At 37.7% G+C, this 16,106-nt stretch overlaps 1 protein-coding gene and 1 non-coding gene across 4 annotated transcripts in view; both read right to left on the reverse strand.

Moving 5' to 3' along the window:
- POLA1 (DNA polymerase alpha 1, catalytic subunit) overlaps positions 1 to 16,106 on the reverse strand; it is a 205,437-nt gene that overhangs the window by 157,319 nt on the left and 32,012 nt on the right. For all 3 annotated transcript variants that reach the window (XM_074144632.1, XM_074144623.1, XM_074144615.1), the window contains exons 20-26: positions 15,444 to 15,619; positions 14,900 to 15,029; positions 14,439 to 14,558; positions 13,223 to 13,319; positions 12,544 to 12,668; positions 10,565 to 10,714; positions 10,215 to 10,337 (exon numbers count right to left, since the gene is read on the reverse strand). In XM_074144632.1, coding sequence (XP_074000733.1) covers positions 10,215 to 10,337; positions 10,565 to 10,714; positions 12,544 to 12,668; positions 13,223 to 13,319; positions 14,439 to 14,558; positions 14,900 to 15,029; positions 15,444 to 15,619 — 921 coding nt within the window. The remainder of the gene's footprint in view (positions 1 to 10,214; positions 10,338 to 10,564; positions 10,715 to 12,543; positions 12,669 to 13,222; positions 13,320 to 14,438; positions 14,559 to 14,899; positions 15,030 to 15,443; positions 15,620 to 16,106) is intronic.
- LOC141473618 (small Cajal body-specific RNA 24) lies at positions 12,831 to 12,961 on the reverse strand. Its single transcript, XR_012463587.1, has one exon.

Consider the following 16,106-nt stretch of genomic DNA (forward strand, 5'->3'; position numbering starts at 1 on the left):
ACAGAGATAGGAACATGATCCCTTACTCAAATCCCCAGAGTAACCATCCAGAACATTAAAGAGAAGAGAAAAAAAAAACCAAAAACTGGTGCTAGCCATAAGACAGCATGTAAAGGAATTTTAAGAAAAGCCCAAACATTCTGCATAAAGGAGGTAATCTCAACTAATTAGAGGCCATAATGATCTTCTCACAGTCTGTTAGAAGCCAGAAGTAGTTAATAACTTCACAGATTTCCTCCAATCCTTTCACCAGGAAGGAATGGCAGTTTCTAAATCATTACTGCTCTGTCATCCTGGACCATTGCCAAGAACATGGAACTTCAGGACACCTGTCAATTAACACATTCCTACTGCAAGCAAGGTCGTCTTCCATTTTTAAATCTATTAAAAATCAGTGATCACATAGAGCAATCAGATTAAAAATGATTGCAAAATTAAAATTAGAAGTTGCTTCTTGGAGGACAACAGTTTTCACAAAAAAAACCTCCGAACAACAACATGAAGAATTGTGTCTCTGCTGAAGTAACTATATACATACTTTGGAAGATGAACTACATGATGTAATAGACCTTTTTCCATCTCTAGCATCCGTGGTATACAGTAGTACATGCCAAAATGACTGGCCACCTGATGGACAATTGTGTATAAGAGTCAGATCTAAAGCTTTTCTCTAATCAAAGCTTTCTGCAGGGGTTCTCAGTCTAAGTACAGGCTTCTCATTGATTTTTCTTTAGCTCCAGGATGACTACTTTTAACTCTAAGTTGAAAAATATGAAGTTAGGCATTGAACCAAAAACCCAGGTACGATACATATTAAAACATCAAGGCAAAGGAGCTATTATGATTTAAAGAAACCAATAGATTTCTGAGCAAATACAAAAATAGTATTTGCCTAATTCAAAGATGCTGATGACGTTGAGTTCTGAGGGAGACAGCGAAGAGAAAGGGGAGAAAATAAGGAGGTCACACGAAAACCAAAACATCTGTCATTATCTTACACCTGCATTGTTCAAAAATCAAAGGGTACAGCCAAGGAAGTTCTAGATTCAACAAGTGAAATTCCAACCAGAGCAAAACCAACAGGAAGGTTGCAATACACTTGAGCACAGGGCTGAGACGCCCTTGTGGTTTTGTGGCAGTCTTCCACATGCCAATTCCAAATTACATTACAACAAAGCCTGTGACAGTTTGATATCCCAGTAAAATTAAAAGCATCAAGGAAGAAGAATGAAGTTAACAATGAAAACATTCTTTGCACTGAACTCAGTCAGAGAAAACAGAAAATAAAGTATTAGTGTGCCAACTGTGGTATTGCCTAATAGAATGAACCTGCACACAACACAATTCAGATTGCCAAACTGAAGGGCAAAACAGGCCATGTACAGAGTGATTACCATAGTTATCCTGCTCCCTGGCAACTGTTCAGCAGATTCACTTTCCTTGAATAAAAAAAAAAAAAAAAAAAGAAAAGAAAAAAAAAAGGTGTTTGTACCTCAAGGTCTTCTATATCTCTATCATAGAAACCTTTCTTATCCAGGCACTTCAGGAAACATGACCCTGAACTTCATCAACAGAGATTAGTACACAGTCCTGCTTTTCTGATAACTTCCAATAGCTTAAACTCTCGAATTTCTGGTCGGTTTCATGAATAAGGCAAGTAATTAGAAAGAAAGCATTAATTTAACAAGGCATCATCAATATGAGATGAGTCATCCATGCAACTGCTTGGCTATGGCTGTCTACTCCTATCTCAGCAGGAACCAGGAATCATCATTCATAAAAGCTGTATGTCAAAAGAGCACCTTTTTTTTTTTTTTTTTTTTTTTTAAAACCAGGGCTTACCAACCATCATTATCCACATTTTAAAAGTTTCTCCAGTCCCACGTAATCACCAAGACTAGCACAAGCTCACACAGAAATGACTGCCAGGGAGTAATCCCCACAGTAAGGTTCAAATGACTTTCCGACATTCCCCATTTTTGATGAGCACTGCATTTCAGTGACACAAGTGGGAACAACTTCCCACACTCAACAACCTAAAAAACTACTTTGTGCTTTTTAGGAAAACATGAAAGACTAAACATGAAAGGCATAGGGAACTGGATTTTATTTTTTTTTTAATAATCCAGGTGTTGAAATAGGATTTTATGAAACAACTGTTTCTAGTGGCTCAAATCAGCAAAAGCACAGAGGATCAAATTGTAGAGCCGGTACCAACATATATAATTTAATCCTACTCCCTGAAACCTTACCCAGTAAGTCTGATAAAGGGCATAGCCTGAAGCTAAAGACAAGGCTACCACCAGCAACATCTCCTGCATTACATTACATATAACCACCAAAAGGAAAGCAAACAGAGAGAACAAATGCAAGCTAAGCTTTCACATGCCTTTCAATCACCTATCCCACTTTAAAATTTGGGGGGACTTATTTTATCCAGCTTCGACACTGCCCTCTTTTCCCTACAAAGGAAGACTGAATAAATTAGCTTAGGCTATATGCCTGACTTTCAGGTATCCTTGCTTCTAACAGTGCTTGTTTACGTTAAGAGATCTGCATCAGGTATGATCCAGCTCGTTAAACGTCATCCATTTCTCAAGAATTCTTTGTCGCAAGCAGAATTCTTGAGGTTGCCCACCAAGATCTCCTACATCATTACGGGGTATTGTACCTGCAGCAGTAGAGACAGTCCATCTCCCACAGATGAATAAATGTCTTGAACAAACTGCTTCAACTGTCTCATAACTATATTTCAATGCTGAAAATAGCATAAGCCATTCATGCATATCTTCTAAATTAAGCCAATGAATCTTGGCACAGGCCCAGTGAAAGGACATACATGCAAGAGACCACACGACCTGATCTATACAGCAAAACCTGCATTTGAAGTGCTCAAAGCAGAGATATTTTTTTTTTAAAGTTTGAAATCAAAACAGCTTAGTAAGACAAGTATCACTGCTGAAATGTCTTCATCCTGCTACTTGTCTTCACTGCAAATGACAAGTTGCTACTCTTGCATCTGTTGGATCTAGCTGATTTTGGCGATAAATCTGAATATGAATTAAAGAAACTTCTAAACTGATGGTCATAAAACAATCTTGGTTTGAAGGAATCTCTAGACATCATCTAACCCAACCTCCTACCCAAGAAAGGGCTAGACCTGCCTGGTACAAGGCTGTGCGTTAGGTTGTTGAAAACCACAATTAATTCCATCCTTAAACTATTTTTCTCCAGACTGAAGAAACCCAGCTCTTGGCCTCTCCCTATACGTCAGAGTAGGATCACCACCACCCTTAAATCATTACCTGAAAACAGCAGAGCTTGTAGGGTAAAATGTGTGGTGAGCTTTTGCACAGTGGGCAACATTCCCAGGAAATACATGAAACTTTTTGATTATGAGATCAAGGTGTCATATCTTTGAAGGACAGCATGAATATTTATTTAAGTCTCATGGGAGACAGACACTTCAGTTAGATCATTTTTCTATACTCTTAGGAATAGTGCTTGAAAAGGAAAATTATTTTTTCCCCCTAATTTGAAGTCTCCTTTATTTTGAAAACTTTATTACCATCATCTAGGTATCCAAACCCATGGTTTCTAGAGCAGGCCAATATCCAATTTAAAATAAATGCATGATGCAAATGAATGAGGCAATCACACCCTGAAGAACAACTTCTGTTAAATCTCAAAAGCCTAATTATTTTATGGCAAGCTACTAATGAACTAAGAAAATGCGTACTGCAAAGACCTGTAGTGCTAACAAATATACAGGCTTGAGGAAAACATTAAGACAGCAGTTAGCATTTGTATTCTTCCAACCTTAACAGTGGGTATTTAAAAATGAATTTGTCTGAAAGCAGAACATAAGTAGTTTACAAATGGTGTTGTGATGTTGCAAAAGCTCTCACCTCCACGGTGGAGCTCCTGTGCTCCTTTTATGAAGCATCTCTATGCTACTATCTGAAGAAAACCACGAAAGGACCTGTCTTGTGAATCCCATAATCCCTACAGTATTCTAGATAGGATTGAAAGATTTCTTCAGTTATTCTAAAGCTAAAGCATGGTGAACTTTGCGGGTTGCAGGATTCAAGTTCATTCCCCAATATTTTACTTCACACCTGAGTCCTTTCTGTTACCACTGGATGCAGAGAGACATTTCTACCTCCTGAGGTATCAGCCTCCACCCAACACAGATGGCTTCTACAAGGTGATGTACTGTTACATTTCAGATATGGAGAATGTGCCAGAGACCCTGCTCTTCAAGGTCCCCAGAGTACCCTGGTTATCAATTTTACCACAATTTTGGGTGAGGAATATCTTGGTGTTACCTAGTCGGCTAGGTTAAGATAAGACTCAAGCAAAATCTGGGTCTTTTGGCAAGATAGGAACAAAATACAAGACAGGAAACCATAAGAAAAAAACCAAAAGTACAGAAGGAAAGCAACAACTCACCAAATCCCCCACAAGTTCATCCTATCAACACTAACCCTACAGTTTCACAGTGCGGTGTGAGCTGAAAAAAGGCTGGTCGTGCTTGACCCCTTACATCTCATACTGGGTCTGCCCCCCACTTTCCAACCTCCTCCTTTCTACCAGCTCTAAGAGCGTGCAGTGAGTCACTGAGTCATTGATCCAACAGAAATCAATTTGGTTTTCCCTAGAGTTAGTTTTCAACTCGGATCACCAGGCTGATCCAGCTCACCATGGGGCCATGCAATTTCTATAACCCATCCATGGAAATCAGTAGTCAGGAAGCAAGAGGCACCACACTTTTCTCATGGTAGCACAACCTTAAAATAAGCAGCCACTAAAAAGAAAGTCTCTCTATTAATCTGACCTGCTGTACAATCAACCTCAGTCTGATCAATCTTCCTAAACATTTCTCAGTGAATATGCATTAAACAAAAGCTTTCTGTCCAGTGGAAAAAAACAAAACAAAAGAAAAAACCAACAAACAAAAACCACACCACCCAAAATAAAATGAAAACATTTTTTTTTCTTCCAGACTAATTTCCTCCTCACCCAAAATATTCTGGCCATTCTTCTTAATTGAAATGTTTCATTTCCTCTCCTTGGAGATGCAAAAGTCTTTATCAGAGCAGATGTCATTTCATGCACTTGACTAACAATAATAATATTTCATTTCAACAAATGTTAAGATGTTCCATAATTTTTCTACTACTTGGTACTCAGTACACATTTTCAGCTTGTAAGCAGCCTCTCCTTTGAAATGCCTATTCTAACTCATTTTGGATATTAACATGCAGAATAACGTACATCGCTTTTTCACTGGCTCACAATTGCACACATAATGATAAATTTAACAACAGTGACAACTGATTTGACCCCAACAGTTTCCATTTAGGGACACTGCTACAATTTAGCACTATTTCTCGTAAGATTTTGGTTTGCCATTTTTATATTTAAAAGCAATTAAGAAACTCTTTCCCTTGCCTTTTGCCATCAAGTTCAATATAACGTTTTTGGGATGTTATCCCGTGTTGGGATAACAACACGGATGTTGTATTCCCTCTTTAAATATAGACAGGATGCTTAAATGAGAATTTTGGAGGTTCCTTTCCCTGTTTTAACAATCCCCTTTCTCCCATACAACAGCATGGAAGAAACCAGGAGTCTTGACAATTGCCCCATTCACACAGCAACTCTTGTAAACTGTATAACCAATGCTTTAGGTGCAATTAAGAGAAAGCAGCTGATGAACTGAAAGTCTCTGGATGAACAAGACCTAAAAAAAAAAAAAAAAAAAAAAAAAAAGGAAAAAAAGACATGCCTGGATTTCTTTACAGAAGACAATTACAATAGACGGCCATTAACCTGCTTACCTACCCTTGCTTAATTTTTTTAAAATGAGCTCGTCTTTCTCCACTTCATCTTTCTCCTCCCTCATCTATTCTTTTCCCAGACCGAAGCAATAACATGCTTTTATTCTTTCCTTTTGACTGCCAGGGCCTTAAACTAATTATTAATTGAGAATGTATCTAAAGGATCTCAATGAGAAAGTTGGAATTAACCCAATTGCCTCTTTCTCCCTTCTATTTTGCATACTGTAACACTAGATCTACCTGTTGGTACTGCTGAAAACAGCAAATGTGTTATTTTCCTCTCAAAGGCAAGCTTTCTAGCTGCTTGGGCAAAAATATGCAACAATGAAAACCAACGTGGAAAAAAGCAAGTACCTGGAAAAGGCCTCAGCTTTGAGTGACAGCCATTAGCAACCAAGCTGCCTGCAGATAAAATTCCCTCAACAACTCTGCTGTCCTGCAGGAAAATCCTGCAGCAGAGGGCATCCTGCGTTTGGGAAATCAGACAACTGACACTTCATCAAAAGACTTGTCCTTTAAAGAGGCTAGAAAGGCATGACCTTATGCTGCCTGCTAGTGCAGAGCTGGCTGGTTGTACAACATCGACTCATCTTGTTTCCAGTTGTTAAATTACATTAAAGGACAGCTAAAAATATATTAAATACTTTCCTATTACTTTTCCATGCAAGCAACTGCTGTAGTTACAACAAGAGTAATGTCCAGGCAAACGCTTAGTAACACAGGGGGTGGAGGGAAGGTCCAGGAATCCTTCTAACACATTCCAGATTGATAACGTAACATTTGGATTGCAAATCCAAAAAGTTTGGGTTTTTTTTTTTAATTTATTGTAAGAACAAGAACTGATGCGTTTCTAATGATCAAAACAGGAAAACATTTACGTTTTCCAAAAAGGTCAAATAGATCAGCGCTATAGTTTTAATTCCCTCTCTCCCCCCCAAATGTTTGCCCTTCTTCTTTTCTTCCAAAAGACACCAAAGCTTAACCAATCTACCTGTGATATGCAATACACCGAATTCTGACAAATTCACACTGATATGCCCCATCTTCCCTGTTAGAGATTACTCACAATTTAAAAAAATAAACAAGGGAGACCCGTTTGAGAAACCTGATAGTCAACCTTTAAAACACTTAGTGACAAAAATGAAGTGTCTTAATTGATTAATGATCTCAAGGTCTCTATCGCCATCTAGTGAAAACTCACGACCATTACTACACTACCCACATAAATTACAACCCCTTCCCTGGAATGACACACAATAACCTCTCTGCTGGATCCAGCCTATATACGGCCAGAGCTGTAAGGCTTTGCTGTATTTCTACTGTATGTCTTAAGGTAAATAAAGGTCAAGCACTAGCTCATATCTCGCTAAGGCTGACTGATGAGAACTGAGGTTTTACAGATTACACTCTGCCCAAGCACTATGATCTGGCTTTATGAACGGCTTTCCACGTCATATTTAATACTTCATTTTTGATGGCAGAAGTAAATGTGTCAAACACTAGCATAGGTATAAAAAAGTTTTTAAACAGACAAGAATTTTCAGTCACCATAGGGAACCGCATGGCAGCTCCACTACTTTTAGTGCATTGGCATCACCAAACCGTGAAGAGAGGTTACAGCCCAGGAGAGGTAGCACAAAGCGCTGGGCATCAGATGCTTGCACTACTCAGTCTTCCTACAGCTTCAGTGAAAAGGTCTTCAGTCACACCATTACAAAGCAGCAATTTACAGAAGTCATCAAAACTCATTCTCTCTCAGCTACATTGAAACTAAATTCTACAATGAGCTTCAAGAACTTCTTCAACTTGAAATACATATTTCCCACTTTCAATTATTCTGCTTACGATTGAACTATAATTGTGTTAGTGCAAATATTGAGTCCAGTTTTCATCCCCCACAGTATTTTTCCCACTTAGACATATACAAGCCTATGTGCGTTTACTCAGGTCCCCTCCACAACAGAAAAAAAAAAAAAGTATCAATTACTAATCATCAGAAAAGGCCATTCAAATTCAAATCAATTACATTTTTCCATAATAGTTATTTTTTAATTAACCTTTTCATATAGAGAACCCAAATCTCCTGGTACTTAACATTTACCTCTTTTATATTAGCATTTAGTGGTAAGAGGAAATCTATGAATTGAAAGAGTAACATAAGATTTTCTAGGAGTATTTTTCTAGATTAAGTATTTCAACTTAAAAAACCCACAGAAAACTAAGGTGCCCTCTTGTGCCACCTTTTATGGCAAAAACCATTACTCAAGAAATAAGGAACTAATAAAGCTGTATCTGTTTACTGACTACCTACCTAAAAATGCAAGTCTTCAGAGCAGAGCATACACTGTGTATTTCATCAGAATCTATCATACTTACACAGCAGCACAAAATTACGGATCACCCTGAAAAATTATCAAATTTTCAAAACTTCATTATCTCCACAGTATCTACAGTAATGAATATTCATCTACCTCAAAGAATGAGAAAAAAAAAAAAAAAAGGTAAGTTTTAGCTCTACAGGAGGTGCTGTACTGCACGGAAGAAATCTACCGGGACAGTAATGCCCCACTGAGCTCAGCACTAGTACTGACAGATGCAGACCAGCTCCCACAGACTTTCACTGGTGTCTCTCTGCTGTGCTCCCAGCAGCCCTATTTCACAGAGGAACTTTTTAGACCTGCACTGGGTACAACATACTTTCAGGCAACACTCTGCCACAGTATTAAGTTTTTTCCCCCCAAACTCAAAGCAACTACGAAACTGGAGATTCAAATGCGTGCAAAGGCTTGGAAGAAACAAGCCCAGGTCTAGCACCACCAGAATTTAAGAGGTAAGAAAACCTTTCCAACTAAAAATCAACTATGTAAGAGAAAGTGTCTCAAAGTGCTCCCTAGCACATCGGGTATCACCCATTTAGGATCTTCCCATTCCACCATCACTTTGGAACACGATGCAGGAACACCAGAATTTCACGCACCATTATCTCATAACTGGTAAGCCACAAACAATTGAGAGTAAACTGTATGTGCAAACAGAAATTATTCCCCCCCATTAACAAAGGCCAAAAGCTCGAGTAGCCATACAATATTCAGTTTGTGACAGGTGCTCCATATAACTAATGGAAATCATAAAAAAACCAAGAAGTCAAATTAATGTTTTGTAAAATACTGCTATAAAATAGAAAGCTAGGATACTCAGCAACTTTCCATGTCAACCTTGTAGATAAATACATCAGAATCTTACAACAACAAAAAAGATACTACTTCCTTAAAGGAAACATTAATTTTTGAATTCACATGGATGCATCGCACATTTACAGTTATCAAACCTGGAAATTATTTCCTAGTTAAACATGTGTGTAAAGCTAGACGTACTGGTTACATACATTGGGAGGACAGCAAATGTGGGGTTGTCTCTAGAGAGTTGTTTAGATGGGAAAACTTTTTTAAAAAACAAATACGTGTTATGAGAAACAAAATGCCCTTATGCACATCGGTTGGGGGTTCTAAACGGACCTTCAGTGCACTGGGTAGTGCGCAGCAAGGAGGGCTGTGCCCTCGCATCACAGGGGTTATGTGCCTCTAAACACAGACATGAACTCATCCATCTCTCTGCTCAACTAAAAGGTTGACCAGCCATCCTGTCACATCTGCTCCTGGCACCTCTGCAGATTTCTGCTTGGTGTTCTCTTCTATAAAGACCTAACACAAAGCATCATAAAAAAATGTGTTTTAAAACACTGCATATTAGTGGTACATTTTGCACCTTTAATAATTATTTTTCCCATCAGAACCAAACTGATGTGGTCTGCGTTCAGCTGCCATCCTAACCAACAGCAAGAGTAGTTTTGCCTATGAAGTTAAAAGGAACTTTTAAAATAAAATCTGATCTCTTGAAGCTAATGCAAAGCTTCATTTTAAGGAACAAACAATTTCTGAAAATAAGGTCCTGATACATAATCCACTGTCACCATGTGATTAATTAGTCCTGTCACAAACCTTAGGGTTTCAGGAACTTAACATTCTAGGGCACAGGACAGTCTAGCCAAAGACAAGATCATGCAAAGCTGAAGCCTACCACCAAATCAAAGACTAACCCATCAAGCAGAACTGGGAATTCATGGAAAATGTGAACGCAGCCTTAATTTTTGTCACCACAATCTGGCCCATTGAAACTAAGCAGTTCAATTCAAAATACGGCTCTAGTTACAGCTTCAACTTGTCATACTTCCTGAGACTTCTTGAGACATGTCTCTGATTCTTTTCTAGATACCAATTTCACTTTTTTCCCCAACTTTGGCAATACAAGAAAAAGTAGGTGGGTTAAATTCATATAATTTTACATGTGTGTATAACCTGTTTAATGACTTACCTCTCTCCCTTTATGCGTCACCAAAGCAGCCAAAGGCTTGGCGTAGAATCTGCTGTAGGAAAATCCCAGGCAGCCATACATACTGTTAGCAGTGAGTTTCAAAGCTTTCTGTCTGATATCATACTGAAAAGAAACACAACCAGGAAAAATGATACAACTATAGCGAACAGAGAACAGAACTTAACGTTCACAATTACATTCACAGCTTTTTATATAGTCTGCAGCAATGATGGGCTACAAGTAAAGCACATTACAATCACTGCTCACTACTAATCAACCCTATTCTGCAAGGCTGATCAGGGCACTTAAGGGGAGCAGGAGGAAAATCAAAGGAGTTCTACAAAACACACCTGTAAATAAAGGTCTGGATTTAAATCTGGCTGTTTCATTAGCTGCTTAACCTGGCGTCTTCTCTCCACCAGTTTCCTGATTTCTTTAGGCAAAATTCCCATTTCCAGAGACGGGTCCGGAAGCTCTGGAATTTCTTCCTCTTCTTTGGCCTGTCAAATGATCACCACAGCTTATAATTTTTTTGCTTGAAGATTAGATTTTACTGTGAAAGGCTTGGGAATAAAAACCTTAAACCACACAGCTTGTATCTATTCCTGCAGAGCACCCAAAGCACAGTTTAAAAAAAGCATGAAAGGGTTTTTGTGGTATCTAACTACATTACTTAGTCCCCGCTGGGCAACAGGGACTAAGCCTGCCTCTGTCTGGGAGAAACCCAAGAGAGACATGGACCAGTAGCAGCAAGGTATATTATTTTTTTCTTTAATGTATGTACGTATATATTTTTTATATATATATAAAAAAATATATGTGTATATATACATAAATCCAGATAGATAAAACAGACACACTCTGACTGTTATGTATATAGATATAAAAATACAAAGAAAAACACACATGCAAGCAATTCTTCCCATGCTGAAAAAAGTCCATTGTATAAGTATTTTTGGTATTCAGAACTGTAAAATGGAGCACATGCTCTGTGGAACTGATACTTTGAATAAGACAACTGACAAAAGAGAAATTGACAGTAACAACAGTATGAAAACTCCACCCCAACCAACTCTTGATTATAGCAAAACAACCTAACAGAAAGCACACATTCTTCTTGTTAGCATAACTGAAGAAACGGCTGCTCAGCAAAAATGAAAGAAATTTCAAGCACAATGACAGAGACAGAAATATACAAAGAAAGGGCAATAGAGACACTATGTGGTTGGAAAGTTTAGTAAAGCAGTCTGGGAAGAACCATATCAAGAAACGGCACCAAAACTTGATTAAATATCATACCATGATAGAAATCAACATGAGCTGCTTTAGTTTGAAGCACGCTTAAGAAAGCAGGGTAAATCCATAGAGAGTTTAGAGGAACTTACTGACAGTTCCACATACTTTTTTCCTCATTTCTGGAATGGTACTGGTATTTCACTTGTTACGGGACTAACTGTGTCCCATAACCACTTATCCGTAACACACAAATTCCAACCTGTGAGCTGATACCAGTTAAAAATAAAAGCCTTAGGTTTAACCTTTAGACCTGACCAGCTCACTGCTTCAGTTTACAGCACAGCTCCACCAACAACTGTGCCAGCACAACTGAGGAAATGAGAATAAGCAGCCACGGATAAGCCACGGCCAACACAGCTGCTGAGAAAACAGTACGTAGAACTACACCTTCAGGAGGTTTTTTAGTTGCATTTAGTACAGTTTAATACTGTATTAAACAGCATACATTTCTATGGAGCTTGCCCAGCAGCTGACATAGTCACAGTATCACTCCCTGACACACACCCCCAAGACACACATAGTTTTCCTGATGTCTAATAAGGGTTGAGCTCGTATTGCATTCTTTCCCCCAGGCAGAAGCATGAGACTTGTGTCTCTCTCATTCAGGTATGTCTGCATGAATTCTGTGGCAACTTAATTTTAGGAAGCCTCTACCAAGTTAAGGTGAAACTGGTCAAGAGTCTCAGAAATTACTAGGAGGATCTGGGGTTGAAAAGGGCCAACAGAGCCTCACTAAAAATGTTATTTCATGAGGATACCAAGATTTTATTTAGATGGGAGAGAACTTACCAAGATTCTATTAGAGTATTACTGAAAGGAAGACAACAGACATACAATATTCAGAAAGTCCCAACCCAAAACTTACTTTGATGCATCTTTAAACAAGAATCATTTCTTTCACGTGTGTGAGGGGGGAAAAAAAACCCAAAACCAAGAAACAATGAAAAAGAACAGTTTCTTAAAAAGCTGATTCACGGAAAACACACCGAAGTTTAGACAATGTAACTTAAGTCACAAGTTAAAGCACACAAACCTCTGCCCTATTCTGTGCTTCTGATGACAGTCGCTGCACTGTGGTAAAGCAGATATTGAACTCCTGGATAATTGATGGGTACAAGCTGTTGAAGTCGAGAAGCAAAATAAACTTGTCATAAAAACCTAAAACAGAGTTTAAAACAAAAGTCATAATTACTCAGTCTCCCCAAGGACTTCATCCAACTCCACAATTAATATCTAAGTGAGAGTAATATGTTGTACCACACTTCCAGCATCTAAAACCCTTAACGTAGCCGTTGCGATGCACCACTATGCATTATAGAAAGCTGTCAGAAGTGGAACGATCCAACCCCATTAACTCACCAGAGTTGAACAGATAGCTTCTGTGTTACTATAGGACACTTGTACAGTTTGCCCCACATAGAGGAGAAACTGAAAGAAAACTTCCGTGTCCATTAGAAAATTATAGGCAGACATACAGCCCTGATTCCTCGCAAGAGCATAATCTTCTCACAAAAAGCTAAGAAAAAAGTGTCCCAAGAATAAGCAATTCCACAATCAACGTTGGGAATTTTCTATTCTACGCAACACCACCCCCCACAAACCACCACAGCAAACTCCCATAACATACACACATTGCCCGTTGCAATCTCTCCGCATTAATATAACCTACCTGTCTCTAACTTCGTAGAAGAAAGAAAATTGCCACATCTTACCGACTTTGGGATCCAAGACTAAGCCCCCAGCATATGCTGCTTTCTTTTTCCCTATCTTTGATTTATTCTGATCTTCAAAATCTTCATCTTCATCCACCTACATTTGGCATTTAAAAAAGTCATTATCTAGTCTCCAAGATTTCTGTATTGTTGGAGGAGTTATTTTTGGCAAAGCAAATATGAAATTGGGAACCGGTACAGAGAGTTACTTTTAAAATACATGCAAAACATGGTGTTTTCATCATGATCCTTATCAAAGCTTTCTACATGTCAAAACAGCATTTAAATCAACTCCTATAGGAACATACACTAACAAGGGATTACAAAGACCTTAAGGAATTGTAATCATTCAACATAGCTCTAGTATGCATTTTCTGCCTGGCTGTAAAAGTCAACACTAGGAAAAAAATCAACTTATGACCCAGAAGTATTATTGTCCAATTAAAATGTAGGTTTTGGAAATACAAGGACTAGGCTTTAATAAAATAAATTATTACTGATCTAAAGAGTATTCTGCTATTTGTTTTATTGTAATAACAATTTTTCTCCCAGTTGTTCAATGCTACCCTGAACAATTTAAAATTCTGGCACTACTTTGATCCAACAATACAATCAACAGAACTTATTGCTTTGGAATTCACTGTGACCTCATTTGAAAGTAAAACTAAAAAGCAATACAAAATACAAACACATTCTCAAATCTGAATCTGTTTGCTAGCAAACATATAGATGTTTCTATAAGTATTATTTACACTGGTACTATCCAAAGGAATTTATATTTTTTTAATACCTTTGGATATTTTGCCCACATTCTCAAATCACTCACAAATTATACTTGAACTACTGTTCATCAGCAAAATAATCATAGGGCAAACACGCATCTATTAAGCACAGATTATCTTCTTTACTGTTTCCCTACGCAGCCAAGTACTTAGTTTATTTCAATTTTAAATTAAAAGAGCAACTGAGTTTCCACAGATCTGTGATAAAATGGAAAAGGTGCTACACTGTCCCTTTAAAACTATACATTCTTCCCTTATCAAATCAGCATGAAAAAGATTTTTGAATTAAGCATAATCTGAAACATGAAGTTATATGTTATATCTAACATATGTTCGGGGTTTTCATGCTCTCATAGAACAGTAATACACAAAAGATAGAAGAATTTTTTTTTCTTTTTAATAAAAATTATTGGAAACAGAAAAACTGGACCCACCAGTTTCTGCATAGGCTTTTTAAAAACTTGTTTGTCCGGCACTATGTAGTCTTTTTCATGAAATGCATGAAGTAGCAAGAACTCATTACGTTCAGATCGTCCGCCCATCATTGTCCTTGACTGTAGAGAGGGGCAAAAAAAGAATTCAAAGCAAAGCATGGAGAACTCTGACATACCAAAAAAGACTAAGTAATGTCCTTCAACTATTTAGAAGAATAGTGATGCTAGGTGAACTTCTGTAGGATCACCATGCACAGAACTCAAATGTTATATTTTTACGGAAATTCTACGTTATTACTTGACTAGATCATCGAACTGTCACACTCATCACAGCAAAAAATTTAAAGCATCATGTATTCTCAATTAGCATTTACAAACTAGAACTAGCAAATTAAACACAGAAAATATTGAACTGGTTTTGTGGGACAATGGGAGGAGGGTGGAAAATAATAAAAACGTACCATGACATTCCCAGAGATGTTTGTTATTTGAAGAGCCAGTGGCAGAACATTCAGCTCACACATGATCTGGAGAATGAATCTGGCATCTGTCCAGGTGTTTTCCAGCATAAACATTAAGTGAGGAGAATCACTGAGAAAAGAAGGGGCATGACCTAGTAAAGTAAAATCAGCCTCCTTTGTAGCAGTTTAGACCTGTATGCTGAATGGATTACATGGTATCTCTAGCACACCAGTGTTGAATTATACAGTAAGCTCTTTTAATTGAAAAAAAAAAAAACCAAACCCAAAACTCAAACTTGCATATCCTATTAGTGTATCTAAACCAATGCTCTTACAAATCAATTTGTTTCACACATAATAAGCCACCACCCATGAGTAGCTTGAAACATAAAATACTGTTAAGATAGTATTTTACTTCTCAAATACCAGTATGCTAAGTCAGCATCTCCATGACAAATCAAATAAGCAAGCATGAAATTGCATAGTGGGAAACTAGCTCTTATACTTTCCAGTGAAGGATTAAAAACATGAATCAGCAACATACCTGTACATATTTCGAATTTCCTCTGGTAGAATTGTCATCTTCTCTGTTTTCAAAATCTGGTGGACCAGTTCAGACAGATGGTAACTTTTGCAACGAATTAATTCTTTAGCCGAAATTTCTACATCACAGATCATTCGACCGCAAGCAGCATTCCTTTCAGCAAACCCTCCTCGACCCTTAAACGTATCACAAAAGGAGAGAAAAAAACAAACAAAATGAAACATACAAACATTAATAAAGAATATCTACCCAAAATATATGCTTATAGGACTCAGTCAAGTCAATTGGTCACTAAATACCCTAAATACTCTACTAAATACCACTAATACTCAAGCTTTATGATTATACCCTAAAGGAATCCATGATGTCTTTCAGTATATGCAGATATTAAGTAGATACTTAATTCTTAAACTGTCATGCATTCTTTTTTTTCCCTTTAATAATTAGAATAGTCCCAACAAGAATGCATGTATGGATTTTGTTTTTCTTCCGAGGATATTTTTTTGTACTAACACCAGGACAAAAAAGTCACAAAACAAACCACACAAATACTTGTCTTGGCCTCTAGGAAAGACAAGAACAGGCAAGAAAACAGCCACATTCAACACTTCAATACTCCAAGCCTCACACATTGTCCTCTGAACAAATATGTACTAAGAACTA

The sequence above is a fragment of the Numenius arquata genome, chromosome 1 (assembly GCF_964106895.1).
Source record: "Numenius arquata chromosome 1, bNumArq3.hap1.1, whole genome shotgun sequence".
Lineage (NCBI taxonomy): Eukaryota > Metazoa > Chordata > Aves > Charadriiformes > Scolopacidae > Numenius > Numenius arquata.